Raw genomic sequence first — 17,010 nt, forward strand, 5'->3', positions numbered from 1 at the left:
TGACTGCAAAAATAAAAAAATAAAGAATTAGAAATCAAGTTAAGCCTTACCCCTGGTCTATTATTTCATCGAGTATCAAATAAACAGCGTCCAAGTTTTCAAGCACAGAACTTCTATCCACATTTTTCCTATGGTAGAAAAAAAGGAAAATGTATGCATCTATTGTGGTTTCATTATATACCTATGTACTTTAAACAGATATCTCAACGTAAAACTAGTAATGCAGTATTAATCAAATATAACCTATGCTACTGCTGGTGGCTTCAGGCAACTTTGAGGTGGGGTTTATCACAGCAACAGGCATGCCATTTAAGATATCAGGGATCTGTAGGCAGGTGCAGTCTACTTTCTCCACTGTAGGTGGCGTTCTTCCCAAGTGGCATCGCAGTTGGAGAGGAAGTCAAGGGAAACATGGCCCGCTATGTTTAACTGGGTCACTAGGCAAGCTATCCAATTGATTGCCGCCACCCCATGTGACTGACAGCCATCTTGGGTCAGGCAGAGCCTATTTAAGGCCCTGATTTGCACCCACTTTGCGAGTGGGTAGAGTAGGGACAGGTAACCCTCTTGGTAGGGACAGACCTAGCGGCAGGGAAAGATTCCTGACATGGAGGGAAAGCTTAAGGCTAGCAACTTCTCTGGACATCTTCCTGCTTAGGTCCAAGATGGCCAGGCCGCATTCTGCCCCTCTTAACAGACACTGCCAGTTGGCTGAATCGTGCTCTCTATGTGCTGTTAGATTTGTGAGTGTTCCCAGTTGGGCTGTCTTCCCACTAGGATAATTGTGAACTGTCTTTGCAATATTTCAATACGAGTTCTTTCATCACACCTGGACGATATGTGTTATCACAGCCGCACCTCCCTGCAACCCACTTACAGACCAATGTCCCCTGCATGATTTGAGCAACCTGTGACCAGCAACCATTAGGGATTTATTTATAGAAATTGTTGGACAAATATCACAAGCATTACAATTTCTGACTGTATTTAGCTTAACCACTAGCCGACCAGTCACCGCAGTTATACTGCGGCAGGTTGTCACAAATCGCGCAAATCGCCATAGCTGTACGTCGCTCCTTTAAGACATCACAGCAGGTGCATGTGTGCTGCCGTGTCCCGCCGGAGCCAATGCGTGTGCCCAGCGGATGCCATGTGCACTGGGCACCCACCATCGCTCTCAACAGAGCGAGAACTGGGATCTGTGTGTGTAAACACATCAATCCCGGTTCTCTCAGGGGACAGGAGACCGATCGTGTGTTCATATTAAGTATGAACACCGACTGGTCTCCTCCCCTAGTGAGTCCCATCCCCTCTACAGTTAGAACACACCTAGGGAACACAGTTAACCCCTTGATCTCTCCCTAGTGTTAACCTCTTCCGTGCCAGTGACATTTATACAGTAATCAGTGGCTATTTTTAGATCTGGTCGCTGTATAATTGTCATTGGTCCCAAAATAGTGTCAAAAGTGTCTTATCTGTCCGCCACAATGTTGCAGTCCTGATAGAAAAAACGCAAATCGCTGCCATTACTAGTAAAAAACAATAATAAAAATAAAAATGACATAAATATATCCCCTATTTTGTAGACGCTATAACTTTTGCGCAAAACAATCAATATACGCTTATTACAATTTTTTTACCAAAAATATGTAGAATATCGGCCTAAACTGAGGAACATTTTTTATTTAATTTATTATAGCATAAAGTACAAAATATTGTGTTTATATCAAAATTGTAGCTTTTTTTTGTTTATAATGCAAAAATTAAAAACCCAAGAGGTGATCAAATACCACCAAAAGAAAGCTCTATTAGTGGGGAAAAAAATATATAAATTTTGTTTGGGTACATAATGCAGTATTTTCCTGATTGAGGTATTGCAGGAAAAATCCATAATGGCCACTAGATGTAGCTGACAATACCAGAAAATCAAATCAATTTGTGATGGCAGAGGACTGTGTGTAAAATTTGTCCAAATTTTTTTTTTCTAAATAATCTGAATGACTACGTAATATGTGGGGATAGAAAACAAGAAACTAATCATCATGCAATTCTGAAATTCTTAATTTAAAATAAACAGTATATATTAATGTGGAGGGCCAGCGAAAAAAAAAAAAAAAAAAAGAAGAAAAGTCAGCAGCTACAAACACTGTAGCTGCTGACTTTTAATAAGCACTTACCTTTCTCGGGTGCCCGCGATGTCGGCCGCCCGAGGCCGACCCCTCTCTTGGCTCCCGGCGCGGCCATTCAAATTAAGGGAAACAGGCAGTGTTTGACTGCCCGTTTCCTACTGCGCATGCGTGAGTCGTATGCGCTTTGTGAATGGAGCACGCTGTGTTGTGGGACATACACAGTTCCCAGAACACACCTCGCCCCATTCACCAGAAGACAACACGAGGAGGAGAAGACCGAAGATCACCACGGAATAGGAAGAGGCAGATTAGGACGATCTGCCTAGCAACAGCCTTTTCTGGTAAGTGAAAAATTTTTCTTTTTTTTAGCCTTTTTATGCATTTTTCTTTTTTTTTTTTTTTTTTTTTAGAGTGGACCTCCCCTGTAAGATGATTTTGGATATTAATAAAACCTGCTATTAGCAGCAGCAACTGAAAGCAGAATGGATTGGGGGATTCATTATTAAGAGTGTAGTAGATTGATATTTAAAATACTCCTAAAGCTGCTCATTGACTTTAGAGCAGTGGTCTCCAAACTGTGGCTGGGGGGCAAATATGGCCCTTTGCTTGCCATTATCTGGCCTTTGGGGCACTATTCCCCCCCCCCCCGCCCCACTGACACCAACACTAGGACACTAATAATTTCCCCCACTGACACCAACAACGAGGTACTAATATTAATTCCCCCAACTGACACCAACAATGGAGCACTACTTGCCTTATAACAAAGATAGTACATTGTTTACCCCCACTGATGCCAGGACATTTCCTACACCCACTGGCCATGGTCCAGCCCCCCTAGAGTCTGAAGGAGAATAAACTGGCCCCTTGTTTAGAATGTTTGGAGTGCCCTGCTTTAGAGGGTTGTTGAGCATGCAGATATGACCAACATATACTGAACATGAAGGCTCATATGAATGCATAGGGAAGGGGGAGGAGCAGAGTGGAGGTAAAAGGCAGCTAGAGATGTATTGTATATTGCAGCCGTTATCAACGTTTCTTAACAAAGAGGAACCTTTGAAATAACTTTCAGGTCTCAGAGAACACTTGCCAATAATTAATATATACAGTATGCAGTCCACAGTACATTAGTGTGATGGTCACTGGGAAGAATGTTGCTTACTTTTTTGGTCAGTGGGAAGAGGCCTCTCTCGGAGGACAAGGGGGCACTTTTTACATCGGGAGGAAAAAAGACATACAGAAAGGCTTCTTCACAGTAAGAGCTGTGAAAATGTGAAATAGACTCCCTCAAAAAACAGTTCTGGCCAGCTCAGTAGATTGTTCTAAAAAAAGAGCTGGATGCATTCCTTAATACACAAAATATAACTGGATATTAACATTTATGCCCCGTACACACTATCGGACTTTCCAACAGAACTGTGGATTTTTGTTCATAGGATGTTGGCTCCAACTTGTCTTGCACACACACGGTCACACAAATGTTGGCCAACAATTACGAATGTGGGAACGTGGTGACATACAAGATGTACGAGGAGCCGAGTAAAAGGAAGTTCAATAGCCAGTGCGGCTCCTTCTGCTTGATTCCGAGCATGCGTGAACTTTTGTGCATCGGACTTGTGTACACACGATTGGAAATTCCGACAACAATGTTTTGTTGGCGGAAAATGTGAGAACCTGCTAGCCAACATTTGTTGGCGGAAAGTTCGACAACAAATGTTCGATGGAGCATACACAAGGTCGGACTTTCAGCCAACAAGCTCACATCTAATATTTGTCGGAAAATCCGATTGTGTGTACGGGGCATTAGGCTCCATTCACACTTGTGCAACTTGTCATGCAACCTTGGACATCAAAGTCGCATGACAAATCGTTCCCCATGTTTTCCAATGATAACCATTCATATAAGTTAAAGTTGCAGTGACTTCAAAGTTGTTCATGTCCTACTTTGGTCCGACATTCATGCAACTTGAGGGCCATAGACTTCAATGTTAACCCTCAAAAGTTGCATGACAGTTGTACCTGAATCTTATACAATGCAACAGTTGTGCAATGGTTGTCCATTATCACTGGTCAAAGCCAAAGTCATAGCCAAGTTGCACCCATCCAAAATTACATCAAACTTGCACCAAAGTTGTACTCCAAAGTCGGCACAACTTTAGAGTCGTACAAGTTTAACTGAAGAGGTAATAAGACCAGGGTTTCTTGATCCAGGGCAATATCTAATTGCCTCCTGGGGGATCAGGAAGGATTTTTTTCCCCTGCTGGAGCAAACTGGATCATGTTTTATTAAGTTTTTTTTGCCTTCCTCTGGATCAACCATGGGTATAGGATTGTGTGAGGTTTTCTATTTATTTATTTTCTATTGGTTGCTATTGCCTATGATTGAGAACGGCTGGTATATTATACACTATATTGTTAAAAGTATTGGGACAACGGCCTTTACACACACATGAACTTTAATGGCATCCCAGTCTTAGTCCGTAGGGTCCAATATTGAGCTGGCCCACCCTTTGCAGATATATCAGCTTCAACTCTTCTGGGAAGGCTGTCTACAAGGTTTAGGAGTGTGTCTATGGGAATGTTTGACCATTTTTCCAAAAGCGCAGTTGTGAGGTCAGGCACTGATGTGGACGAGAAGGTCTCCGATTTAATTCATCCCAAAGGTGTGCTATTGGTTTGAGGTCAAGACTCTGTGCAGGCCAGCCAAGTTCTTCCACCCTCAACCTCACTCATCCAGGTCTTTGTGGACCTTGCTTTGTGCACTGGTCCAAATCATTTGGTGGAGGGGGGATTAGGATGTGGGGTTGTCTTTCAGGGGTTGGGCTTGGCCCCCTTGTTCCAGTGAAGGGAACTCTTAAGGCATCAGCATACCAAGACATTTTGGACAATTTCATGCTCCAAACTTTGTGGGAACAGTTTGGGGATGGCCCTTTCCTGTTCCAACAAGACAGCGCACCAGTGCAAAAAGCAAGGTCCATAAAGACCTGGATGAGCAAGTCTGGGGTGGAGGAACTTGACTGGCCTACACAGAGTCCTGACCTCAACCTATAGAACACCTTTGTGATGAATTAGAGCGGAGACTGCAAGCCAAGCCTTCTCGTCCATCATCAGTACCTGCCCTCACAAATGTGCTTCTAGAAGAATTGTGAAACATTCCCATAGACACCCTCCTAAACCTTGTGGACAGCCTTCCCAGAAGAGTTGAAGCTGTTATAGCTGCAAAGGGTGGGGGAACTCAATATTGATTCTTACGGACTGGGATGCCATTAAAAATCAGTGTGTAAAGGCAGGCATCCCAATACTTTTGGTAATATAGTTTCGCTATTGGGACTACTTTCTAACCTGACTACGTTCCCCTAAAACAGTTAGATGGGGCATCTGCAGGCATTTACAACAGGTTTTGTCATATGCCATTGAGTACCTTTAGAAAGGACAGCCTGGAGACGGACCACGGGGTAGGCGAAGGGATGGCATGAGAGAGTTATCTGGGCAAGCACAGGATTGGTTAGGAAGTTTCAGGGGGTGCGGTTTAGTGCGGGAGTAGAGCGCACATCCCGCCCCAGCGTCAGTCGGCGCAGAGAAAGATTGAGGGCAGCATGTCGTCCTCCCTGGGTGATCTCCTGCAGCAGCTGCGGGCCGCAGCGGCGGCCAACAGTGAGAGATGGCTGCGGGACCAGGTGGAGACTGTACTGGGTGGTGCAAGGGACATTGTTCGGCCAGCGGGGGAGGATCCGGCCCGGGCACGGCGCTCCCGCCCGCCGGCTCGTTTCTCCCCTGACTCCCCCAGGGCACCTGCGCAACGCCGGGCGGGGAACGCTGGCGCCGCCCCCCACGAACCTCCAGCTAAACGGCCGGCCGTAAGGGCTGTGGCGGCCGCGGGACAGAGGCGGGAGAGCGGGCGCAGAATCGCATGAGGAAGGCTGCCATGCGGAGTGGAGGAGAATTGGGCTTGGTCCCTGGCGCAGTCGTTGCGGGGGTGGGGCTCTGCCGAGGGAGACACACAGAGACTGCTGCTGGCTCCTATGTTTCCACCGGAGAGGACTGCAGGGATCAGGAGAGGCAACAGGCAGGAACAGGCCCAGCAGTGCGGATGGAGCCGGTCGGAGGCGAACAGCACAGGAAGGTGGCGGAAAAATCGATCGCCGGGCGGAGACGGGGACGGCCCAAGCGCATATCATTGCTGCGGCGGGGGCGCCTCCGCCGGTGGCGCCTGCTGAGGCCGCGGGAATTGGGTGGCGTGTGATGCGGTGGTGGCTGCTGCGTCCGCGGTGTCGCCAGGGTCCTCGGGGGAAAAAGCCGGGACGTCGGGGGACACGAGCAAAAAACAGGATGTGATCAGACTGGCTGATGCGGCCCGTTACGAGGTGTACGTGTGTTTTGAAGGGCCGCTGGGTGCACATTTGAAGCAGGAGGTTAGGGAGAAGATATGGAAAGGGGAATATGTGTAGATCTTCTCGCTGTTGCCGTTGGAGATGTTCAATTTAGATAGGGTCAAGCCGGAGGACAACAAGAAGGAGGATGAGGAGAAGAGGCGCTACAGGCTTATCCCTCGGACGTTCCAGAACTGGTTGTAGGCTTTTGCAATTCTCGCCAGTGTGATAGGGAAGAGGAACCCGGAGCATTGTTCGGCGCTGTTTTGCTACCTGGACGCGATTGGTGAGGCGCATAGAGTCTACGGGGGACTGGCGTGGCTACGATACGACGAGCAATTTCGTCAAAGGAGGGCGATCAGACCTGCTCTTCGCTGTGATCATAAGGACATCAGCCTGTGGATGCGTTTGATGTCGTCGGCGAGGATGCCGAATCCGTTTTTTCAGGGGGGGGGGGGGGCGGTGGATCAGGGGCTTCCGGTCAATCGGCCGCAAGACGGAAGGGAGTCTGTTGGCAGTATAATGAGGGGAGTTGTAGATTCGCAGGGAGCTGCAAGTACAAACACGAGTGTTCCGGTTGTGGGGGAGCCCATCCGGTTTCTCTGTGTTTCAAGCAAGGAAAGGGTAAGGTTGGAGAGCCTTGCTAACAAGAGGGACGATGCCGGTGAGACTGGAAAAGATGCAGCCTTTTCTAGATCGATATCCGGATAGGGAGGCGGCTGGACTTTTGGGACAGGGGTTTGCGGAAGGGTTTCGGATCCCGGCAGTGCTAGGGGTGGTCCCGCCAGCGTCTAAAAATTTGCGGTCCGCATTGCTACATCTGGAGGTGGTTTCGGAGAAACTGCGGAAGGAGGTGGCCTTGGGTCGGATAGCGGGCCCGTTTTCGGGTGCGCCCCTTCCCGATCTGGTGGTTTCTCCGCTGGGGGTGGTTCCCAAGAAAGAGCCAGGTAAGTATCGGCTAATACATCACCTGTCGCACCCGAAAGGGGGGTCGGTCAATGATGTCATTGACCCCTGGTTGAGCGCGGTGTCCTACACGTCGTTCGATGTGGTTTTCTGGGTCAGGCGCTATGGACGGGGGGCCCTGATGGCAAAAACGGATATCGAGGCGGCGTTTCGGCTGCTCCCGGTGCACCCGGACAGTTTTCGTCTTCTGGGTTGCTGTTGGCAGGACGAGAACTATGTGGATAGGTGCCTGCCAATGGGGTGCTCCGTCTCGTGTGCGTTGTTTGAGCGTTTCAGTTCCTTTGTGGAATGGGTGGTCAGAGACGTCGCGGGAGTGAATTCCGTCATACACTACCTGGATGATTTCTTGTGCGTGGGACCGGCTTCGTCGGTGGTGTGTGCGGTGCTGTTGACAACGCTGGAGCGGGTGGCAGAGAGTTTCGGTATCCCTTTGGCCCCAGATAAGACGGAAAGACTGATTCATTTTTTTGGGTATTCTTTTGGATTCGGAGGCCATGGAGTGTCGTCTCCCGGCGGACAAGCTGGAGGCGTTGCAGACGGAGATACGTGTGTTGGTGGGCATGCGTAAGGTACAGCTCAGGACTCTTCAGTCTGTGCTGGGGAAGCTTAATTTTGCCTGCAGGATAATACCCATGGGGAGGGTTTTCGGTAGGCGGCTGGCGGCTAACACAGGGGCGGTGTTTTCGCCGAAGCACTTTGTGAGATTGTCGAAGGATCTTCGGGAGGATCTTCGGATTTGGCATGTGTTCTTGGAACGTTTCAACGGGAGAGCTTTGTGGATGTCGGGGCCGGTGAGTAACTTCGATCTGGAACTCTATACTGATGCGGCGGGGTCGACAGGGTTTGGGGCTTTTTTCCAGGGAAAATGGAGTGCGGGCCAATGGCCCGATTCCTGGAGCGCGGGTGGCTTGCTGAAAAACATGGTGCTCCTGGAGCTCTTTCCAGTGGTGATGGCGGTGGAACTTTGGGGGGAGTCCTTCAGGGACCTGAAGGTACGTTTTCATGTTGACAATTTGGGAGTAGTGCAGGTTCTGAACCGGATATCGGCATCTTCTCCGCCGGTGGTAAGGATGCTGAGGCATTTGGTTCTGAGATGTATGCAATTGAACATCTTCATACATGCGGTGCATCTGCCGGGGGTTGAAAACGTTATAGCTGACGCGCTGTCTCGTTTTCAGTGGGACAGGTTTCGGGAGCTGACACCGACGGCGGATGTGGCAGGGGTACCGTGCCCGGAGGGACTGTGGAAGATTGCGTTGGAAGAGTATCCGACTGGATCCGGCGATCAGTGAGTGCGGGTACTTGGGCGGCGTATGAGAAGATTTGGGCGGAGTGGGAAGCCTTGGGGATGCAAGTAAGGGCGGGGGTTCGGGATCGGAGGTTGCTGGTTCTTTACTTTGTGTCCCGACAATTGGAGAATGGCATATCAATTTCTAGCCTGGGGCGAAAGTTAGCCGGCTTGGCGTTCTGGTTCAAGCTGCGGGGGGAACAGGATTACACAAAGGATTTTTGGGTGAGGCAAGCGGTGAAGGGGTATCGGAAGGATCGACAGGTGAAGGATGACAGGAGACCGGTGTCTTTTGATCTGTTGGGCAGGCTTTGTGATCAGCTGGCGGTGGTGTGTTTGTCGACTTATGAACTCATCTTGTTTAAAGCTGCGTTTGTACTGGCGTTCTTTGGCGCTTTCCGGATAGGGGAATTGGTCAGCCCGGCGAAACGGGAGCGGGGGGATTGTTTTTTGAGGACGTCATTTGTACGGGTGACAGGTTGCGCATGCTGGTGTGCAGATCGAAAACAGACCAAGGGGGCAAGGGCAAGGAAGTAGTATTCGCAATTCCGGATTATAAGCTTTGTCCTGTTTTAGTGGTGCTCGAGTTCTTGGATCGTCGGCCGGCTTTGCCGGGCCCATTGTTGATGCATACAAATGGGGATTTTTTGTTGCGATTCCAGTTTATAGGGGTTTTTCGGAAATGTTTGATGGCTTTGGGTTTTGGAGGGGAAAAGTTTTCCTCCCATTCGTTCAGGATCGGGGCCGTAACGGAGGCGGTCAGATGGGGGTTGGATGAGGAGTCGGTAAAGAGGATTGGCCGGTGGGAATCGAGGAGGTTTCGTTCTTACGTTAGGCCAGGGCTGGTGGGAGTGTAGTGGGGGTGAAACGGGGGCTGTCGGCATGGGTTTGTGTTACAGCTGTACATTTACTGTTACTTGGTTTGTGTTTTTCTTTTCTTTCAGGTGCTCCAGCAGGGTTGGTCTGGATCATGGGTCACTCTTATGTCTGCTGGGGGGCTAGGAGGGGTGATGCTAGGCCGGAAGGTAGACAGCTGGGCATTTCAAGGCGGGAGGCATGCTTGAAGTGGTTTGGTTTCCCGGGCATGCTCTGGAGCAGGATGGTGCACGAGGTGCACCGTTTTGCGGGTTTTGACAGGCCCCCTGATGTGTTGGTTTTACATGTGGGGGGCAATGATCTTGGCCTTCGCACGAAGTTAGACATAACGCGGGACATCAAGTATGATTTCTTGCGCCTTAGGGCAGCGTTTCCCGGAATGAGCATTGTGTGGTCGGACATGATTGCCAGGACCACATGGAGGTTAGCCAGGTCGGTGGACCGGATTAACAAGGCCAGGAGGAAGGTGAACCAGGAGATTAGTCGTTTTGTCGTAAGGAATGGGGGGTTGGCTGTTCGGCATTTGGAGTTAGAGATTGACACATGGCGGTATCTGTGAGATGACGGAGTGCATCTTAATGCCGTGGGGATTGATCTATGGGCCTTAGGTCTACAGGATGGGATTGAGCGAGCATTGAGGGTGTGGAGGTGGGCCCAAGGATAAGGTGTTATCCTTGCTTGGGTTGGCGGGTGTTGGTCGGTACAGGTAAAGGAAGATAACCCCTCCCCACTGAGAAGTTGATGCGGGACCCATTGGAGATATGGGCTCGTTGCTGGGATGCCATATAACGATGGTTATATGGAAGATGGTGAATGGGTGCACTGCGGTCAAGAGTGGGTTGTCTCTGAGCTAGCACGTCAGCTTGAGGCCTAGTTACAGTTAAGACGACCGCAGCGCATGTTGCTCGTTATGTTAATGGGATGGGGAGGGGGAATGCCCTGCAGAAGACCAACGAGTTCAGTTTGATCAGTTAAATGATAATTCTATTGATGTTTTGTTTTGATATGTTGATTATTTGTTTTGATTAATAAAGGGGCTGCTACGGCCACTAATGACTCCAAAAAGGTGTGGTCTCATTTAATGGTAATGGGATAGGAATCAGAGTTGGGTGGTTGGTGCAGCAGTAATGTAAACCTCAGTTATAATATAGTCAAGGACAGAGTGGAGACGGACCACGGGGTAGGCGAAGGGATGGCATGAGAGAGTTAACTGGGCCAGCGCAGGATTGGTTAGGAAGTTTCAGGGGGCGGGGTTTAGTGCGGGAGTAGAGCGCACATCCCGCCCCAGCATCAGTCGGCGCAGAGAAAGATTCCCACCCTCCCTCCCTTATCTAAGCAGACAATACATGGCGGTTTGTGGGGCGCTGGTTAGTCCAGAGGGCTGTGGTTTGTTAGGTGCTAACTTCTTTTGCTTTCACAGGGGTGCTGGATGTTGTAGCGGTTGGCGGGTGTTGGTCGGTGCAGGTAAAGGAAGATAACCCCTCCCCACTGAGAAGTTGATGCGGGACCCATTGGAGATATGGGCTCGTTGCTGGGATGCCATATAACGATAGTTATATGGAAGATGGTGAATGGGTGCACTGCGGTCAAGAGTTGGTTGTCTCTGAGCTAGCACGTCAGCTTGAGGCCTAGTTACAGTTAAGACGACCGCAGTGCATGTTGCTCGTTATGTTAATGGGGTGGGGAGGGGGAATGCCCTGCAGAAGACCAACGAGTTCAGTTTGATCAGTTAAATGATAATTCTATTGATGTTTTGTTTTGATATGTTAATTATTTGTTTTGATTAATAAAGGGGCTACTATGGCCACTAATGACTCCAAAAAGGTGTGGTCTCATTTAATGGTAATGGGATAGGAATCGGAGTTGGGTGGTTGGTGCAGCAGTAATGTAAACCTCAGTTATACTATAGTCATGTATAATTAAAAAGGACAAAGGTGCAATTTGGGCAAGAAAACCTGTCATTTATACTTAGCAGGCTTCAGCACTCGCTAATAATGTAAGGAATAAATACCAGTAAATCCTGCTGTTACATAAAGGGCAGATTACATATTTGCTCTGCTATAAGAAGACATACAACACTGACATGTTCCACTCACCGTAGCATATGACACAGGCTCTCACATATACAAGTCAGCGCAGACAGAAGCAGCAGCTGTAGGTAGACACAGTAATTATACTTGGAGCAATTGTTAACAAAACACACTTTGCTAAAAAAAAACAAAAAAAAAACACATTACCAACACCATGACAAGGAAGCACTTTAATTTACCCTAGGTTCACACCTATGTGTTTTTTAGTGCGTTTTGCAGTTTGCAGAAACGCACTACAGTCCATTTAAAATGGTTTCCTATGGTACAAGTTCACATCTATGTGTTTTGCAGCCGGTGCATTTTTGGAAAGGGTCGGGGACTTTTTTCCTGCGATTTGCAGGTAATAGACTTAAAAGGAAACACACCAGAAATGCAAGTGTTTTGTTTGTGAGGCTATTTTTGATGTGTTTTGCAGTATTTATTTTAACACTATATATAATTGGTTGCTAAGCAGGGGGCCGGGAACCCGGCTGCCATGTCCTTAACAACTGATAAGTCATCAGCTGTCAGCGGGTTTCCCCACTGACAGCTGAATGTAAAAAAAATAAAAAATTACAGTAAAAAAATAAAATAAAAAGAAAGAAAGAAAAATGCGCAAAAAAAAATGGCAAGGTTAGGAAAGGGAGGGGACGAGCGTGCGCGCCGCCACCCCCCCCCCCCCCGAACCATCCCAGGCTACATGCCATCAACATGGGGGGATGGGTGTTTGGGGGGGCTCTGCCCTGCGTGGGGCTTATAGGAATCTGGTACAGGTCCCCCAGATCCCACTGCTGTCTTTTCCCGCTGCTGTCTCCTTCCTCGCCGCTGGTTACCTCCTAAAAAAAAAAAAAGATAAATCCGCTCTTCTGTGACTGTCTTCCTCCATTGTGTTGTCGCTCGCTGTGTGGCATCTCTTATATAACCATGGGGTGTGGCCATCCGACAACGTCACTCAGAGAGCCCCTTGTCCCCCATTGTGAAAAACAACAGGTGACAACACAATGGAGGAAGACAGCCACAGAAGAAGAGCAGCTTTTTTTTTAAGCTGGTAACCGGCGGTGAGGAAAAAGAAAGCTCGGGGAGAAGACAGCACCAGGAATGGACAGCAGCGGGAGAAGATGGCTCAGAGAGAAGGCGGCTCTGAGCTATTTTATTAATAAAGGACCTGTCAAAAAAAAAAAAAATGGGGGGATCTGGGGGCCCCCTTTTTAAAGGGGGGCTTCCAGATTCCGATAAGCCCCCCGCCCACAAAAAAGTAAAATGCATGAAAACTGCATGAAAAAACGCATTTAGGATTTAAAAATGCAATATGCACTGTAAAACGTGACTGAAAAACACATCAAGCGCAGATGTTAACCTAGACTCAAAGTGTACTTCCTCTTTTGCAGCCAATTAGGAGAACACCTGCTCTTTTCTGATAACTCCAGTACTGAAAAATGCTGCTTTGTGCTCTTTATTTCCAAAGAGGCTGTTGAGATGTGTTTTCCATAATAAACCCTTTCTGTACTGTGCTGGCATCTTATGCATCCATTTTATGCTGTGTTGTTTATGAACTATGCAAACATTCCAAGTGCTGTATTGTTCAGTATATGCTAGCTAAAAGATATATACATTTATATCAACTGTCTTATCTAGCAGCTGTCTTTCTCAAAAAATAGAGGGAGGTGTGTCTTTGAAAGGTTATAGCATGAAAAACTTAAACAAAACAAAAAAAACAAAAACAAACTTGTTATACTTATCTGCTCTGTGCAGTGGTTTTGCACAGAGCAGACCTGATCCTCCTCTTCTCATGTCCCCTGCCGTCGCTCTGGGCCCCTTCTCCTTGCCAATTGCCCCCATAGCAAGACACAGAGAGCATGGCTCAGCCACACTTCCTGCTGCCGCCTCACTGGCTGTGATTGACAGCAGCATTATCCAATGGCTCCTGCATCTCAGCCAATCAGGAGGGAGAGACCCGGGAGAGCCATGGGTCTCGTGCACATCGCTGACTCGAGATCGGGCTTACGCAAGTTTTGGGGGGGCTGACACTGAAGGTTTTTTACCTTCATGCGTATAATGTTTTAAAGGGGCCACATTTTAGACAAAGCCTACCCCCCCCCCCTTTTGCTTTTCTCCATGTTGTCCAGGTAGATCTCAACCTCTGACAGGTTTCCTACCCCTGCTGTAGAGCAAGGTTTCCCAACCCCTGGGCCACGATCGGTGCCGGTCAGTGGCTTGTTGGGGACCGGGCTGTGTGGTGGTGGGTGGGCAGCAGGCAAGCTAGCCAGCATAACCTGCACTGCCACCCTCCCACTACCAGAGGGCGCCTACTCCTTTTTTCCCAGCACCACTACTCTCTTCCCTCTCTGTGGTCACCTTTCCGAAGGAGAGGACCCCCCCCGCCAACCCAAACTCCCTGGTTGGGTGGTATAGTTATAGAAGAACAGGGTTTATGATATGGCCACAGGCAAGATAAACCATACCACACTTGAAACCTCTGGATCGTTGCAACTCGCAGTTAAAATGTAAACTGATCGCGCTCATCAACGGAGAGATCCCCGCTGAGCAAGCAGATGAGTTCAAACAGACAGCCCTGTGTGAAATGGGCCTTAAAACCATCATATTCTTCTCAGAATTTTTCATAACAGACATCTACATTACACTGTGGATGGAATTTGTTTCACACATCAGGCGTACTACATTTGAAGCATGCAAGTAGTGATGTACTTTTAAAAATGCATAAGTTACAGGCTTGAACATTATTAAATGTGGCTATATTTTTAAATCTTAAAGTGTCACTAAACCCATATCATAAACCATCAGTAAATGTTGCATTACATGTTGTTCATACTCACTTGGTCACTATGGGATTCATTTACTGTGTTCTGCAAAAAACCCGGTTGATCCTGCTGTTCTCTGTCTTTCCTCCTGCCCATGTCCCCAATGTAGTGGGAGATTTTGCAGAGCAGTGGTGGCAGATAGTGCACATGCTCAGTTTTCAGTGAGTTTCTATGCTGAGCATGTCCTCCCTATCACACCTGAGCAGCTCTTGTGACTATAGAGTCCCCCATGTGGGCGTATACACAGTGGTAAATAACAGCCCACTCCCTCCCTCCTCCTCCTCCATGCTCACTAGCTAAACACAATGGGGGTTGGATATTACATGTAGATTGATGGAGGCTTCACCTCCTTGTTATTCTAAGACAAAGGCTGGAGGGGAGTGACACAGCCTGTGACTGGCAAAATCTGCCCACACCATGTTATTGTCAAAAAATAATAAAGATTTTGATTTCAAATATATACTTGTATGACAATTTAAAACAGTCTATTAGTATTAATTATATTTACTCTGTATTCCAAAGGCTTTTTTATTTTTTATTTTACACATATGACCAGTATCAGAGCACTAGGAGCTCCTCTTGCTTATGTTTCCATGCAGGCAGTCTGGGAAAGAGCTGGGTCATGTGACAGGTATATATCAATTAGCAAAAAGGTACTTAGATGGGTTTCTTTTTTTATTAAACTAATTACAGTGCTATCATCCATATGCAAATAGAGAAGGGATGCTGTAAATTTAACAGTGTGTGTTTAGTATCACTCTAATACAATTGCCTTTTTGCAAGGGCTGGGAAAATGAAAGATTAATTTCTCGATTAATCGTTAATTTTTTTGATCGATCAAAATTCTTTCAATCAGTACTCACCTCTCTGCCGTCTTCCGGGTCTTCAGAGAGTTCCGTCGGAGATCCGGTGACGTCAATGTCACTGGACCCTCCTTCCCCAAGTGCCTCCGTCTGCTAACGAAGGGAAGGGGGGAGAAGTCCAGTGATGTCACGGGACAGCCTGGACAGTGATGGTAAATACGGATGTGGTTAACTGGGATCATTCAGCTAATTGTAGGTAAATTTGATAACCTCCGTTTTTAACATTGTTGTAAAAAAATAAAAATAAACAAAATTTAAACACTCTGGTATGTCTGCGTGACTGGCTAAAGTGATGCCTACTTGCCTACTATAAAGTGACTGACAGTCAATATACTAGATACGTTTTATAATTAAAGTTAAACTAACTTTCTACGCTTTTCTTGAAGTTTAATTTAAAAAATTACTTACGTCAGTGCTACAGTTTGAATTTAAAACATATTTATGTGAACTGTGAAGTTAAGTCATAGATTGTGGAAACTAGCTAATGTCGGGTGATTGTATATAGTGTATACCACATTTACCACTGACTAATGCAGAGTTGCAATGCAAGGAGATCAGCTAAAAGTAGTTGGATCTGTATGTGCGTTATAATTAATCAGTAACAGCCCTACTTTTTGCCACAATGGAATAGCAGTTGTTCGACAGCAATGTCTGACTTCAGTTGGTCTACAAGGTGACCTGATCCTCACATCTGAAGTGTGTGTTTAATAGCAAACTGTGTAAAAATTATGCCTAAAGCAGGGGTGCCCAACCAGTGGCCTGCAGAGCCCTCTGAAGTAGCCCGCGACCACCTTCTGTGGGATGGCAGATTGGCAAGCCCAGATCATGGGTTGCAGACCTGCCATCCCAGAGCATCTGTGTTGTTAATGAAGCCAGCAAAGCAAGCAGCTGTGGAGCAGAGCTGTATAAGTTGATGCTTCCTGTATAGCACCGTCTCTTGCCACAGGCAGAGTGATATCAAATGCACGCTGCTGGGGACAGCAACAGCAGGCGATACCTGAATGAAAGACTGTTATTAAAGGTCAGGTTATTACCGAAACTGCAGTGTATATCTGGGCATATCTGCGCAGTGGTTACTGGGCTACTTTCAAACTGATCCGCAGGTGCAGTGCACCTTCAGGTTACCTGCACTGAGGCATAGACTTCTGTTATTACCTGTGGGTTTGGTGAGCTTTCAGAAAGTGCACCACACCTGCAGGCTCTAATAAAAGTTTATAGCAAAGTGTGGCTAACCCACAGGAAAGACACAGGTGCACTGCACTGCATTACTGTGAAAGGCCCCTTCCACACAATTGGTACAACTCAATCGGACCCTCCATTTACCTCTATGAAACGGCAGATGTAAACAGATTTGTGTCCTTTTACACCTGCCTACCTCCAATCTGATTTGCTAAAAAAAATCCTCTTCCATCCAGGTGGATCAGATCAGAGGACCCATAGAGTAGAGTGGGGTGTGTCTGTGCCCGCTCTGCATGGACCTGTCATCCGCTTGCTCTGCTCATTGTGGCCCACGACCGGTTACCAAGTTGCTTAAGTGGTCCTCGCTCTTCAAAAGGTTGGGCACCCCTGACCTAAAGCTTTGTTGGTATGGACTTACTGATGCTATCCAACTTTACACTCATATTCAACC

At 47.5% G+C, this 17,010-nt stretch overlaps 1 protein-coding gene across 2 annotated transcripts in view; it reads right to left on the bottom strand.

The window, feature by feature from the left end:
* Positions 1–17,010, bottom strand: part of COPZ2 (coat protein complex I subunit zeta 2) — a 158,815-nt gene that overhangs the window by 48,644 nt on the left and 93,161 nt on the right. For both annotated transcript variants that reach the window (XM_077459748.1, XM_077459749.1), the window contains 2 exons: positions 11,726–11,781; positions 51–128 (listed from right to left, as the gene is read on the bottom strand). In XM_077459748.1, coding sequence (XP_077315874.1) covers positions 51–128; positions 11,726–11,781 — 134 coding nt within the window. The remainder of the gene's footprint in view (positions 1–50; positions 129–11,725; positions 11,782–17,010) is intronic.

This window comes from Lithobates pipiens, unplaced genomic scaffold (assembly GCF_037356315.1).
Source record: "Lithobates pipiens isolate NorthernLeopardFrog02 unplaced genomic scaffold, aLitPip1_a1.2 Scaffold_28, whole genome shotgun sequence".
Taxonomy (NCBI): domain Eukaryota; kingdom Metazoa; phylum Chordata; class Amphibia; order Anura; family Ranidae; genus Lithobates; species Lithobates pipiens.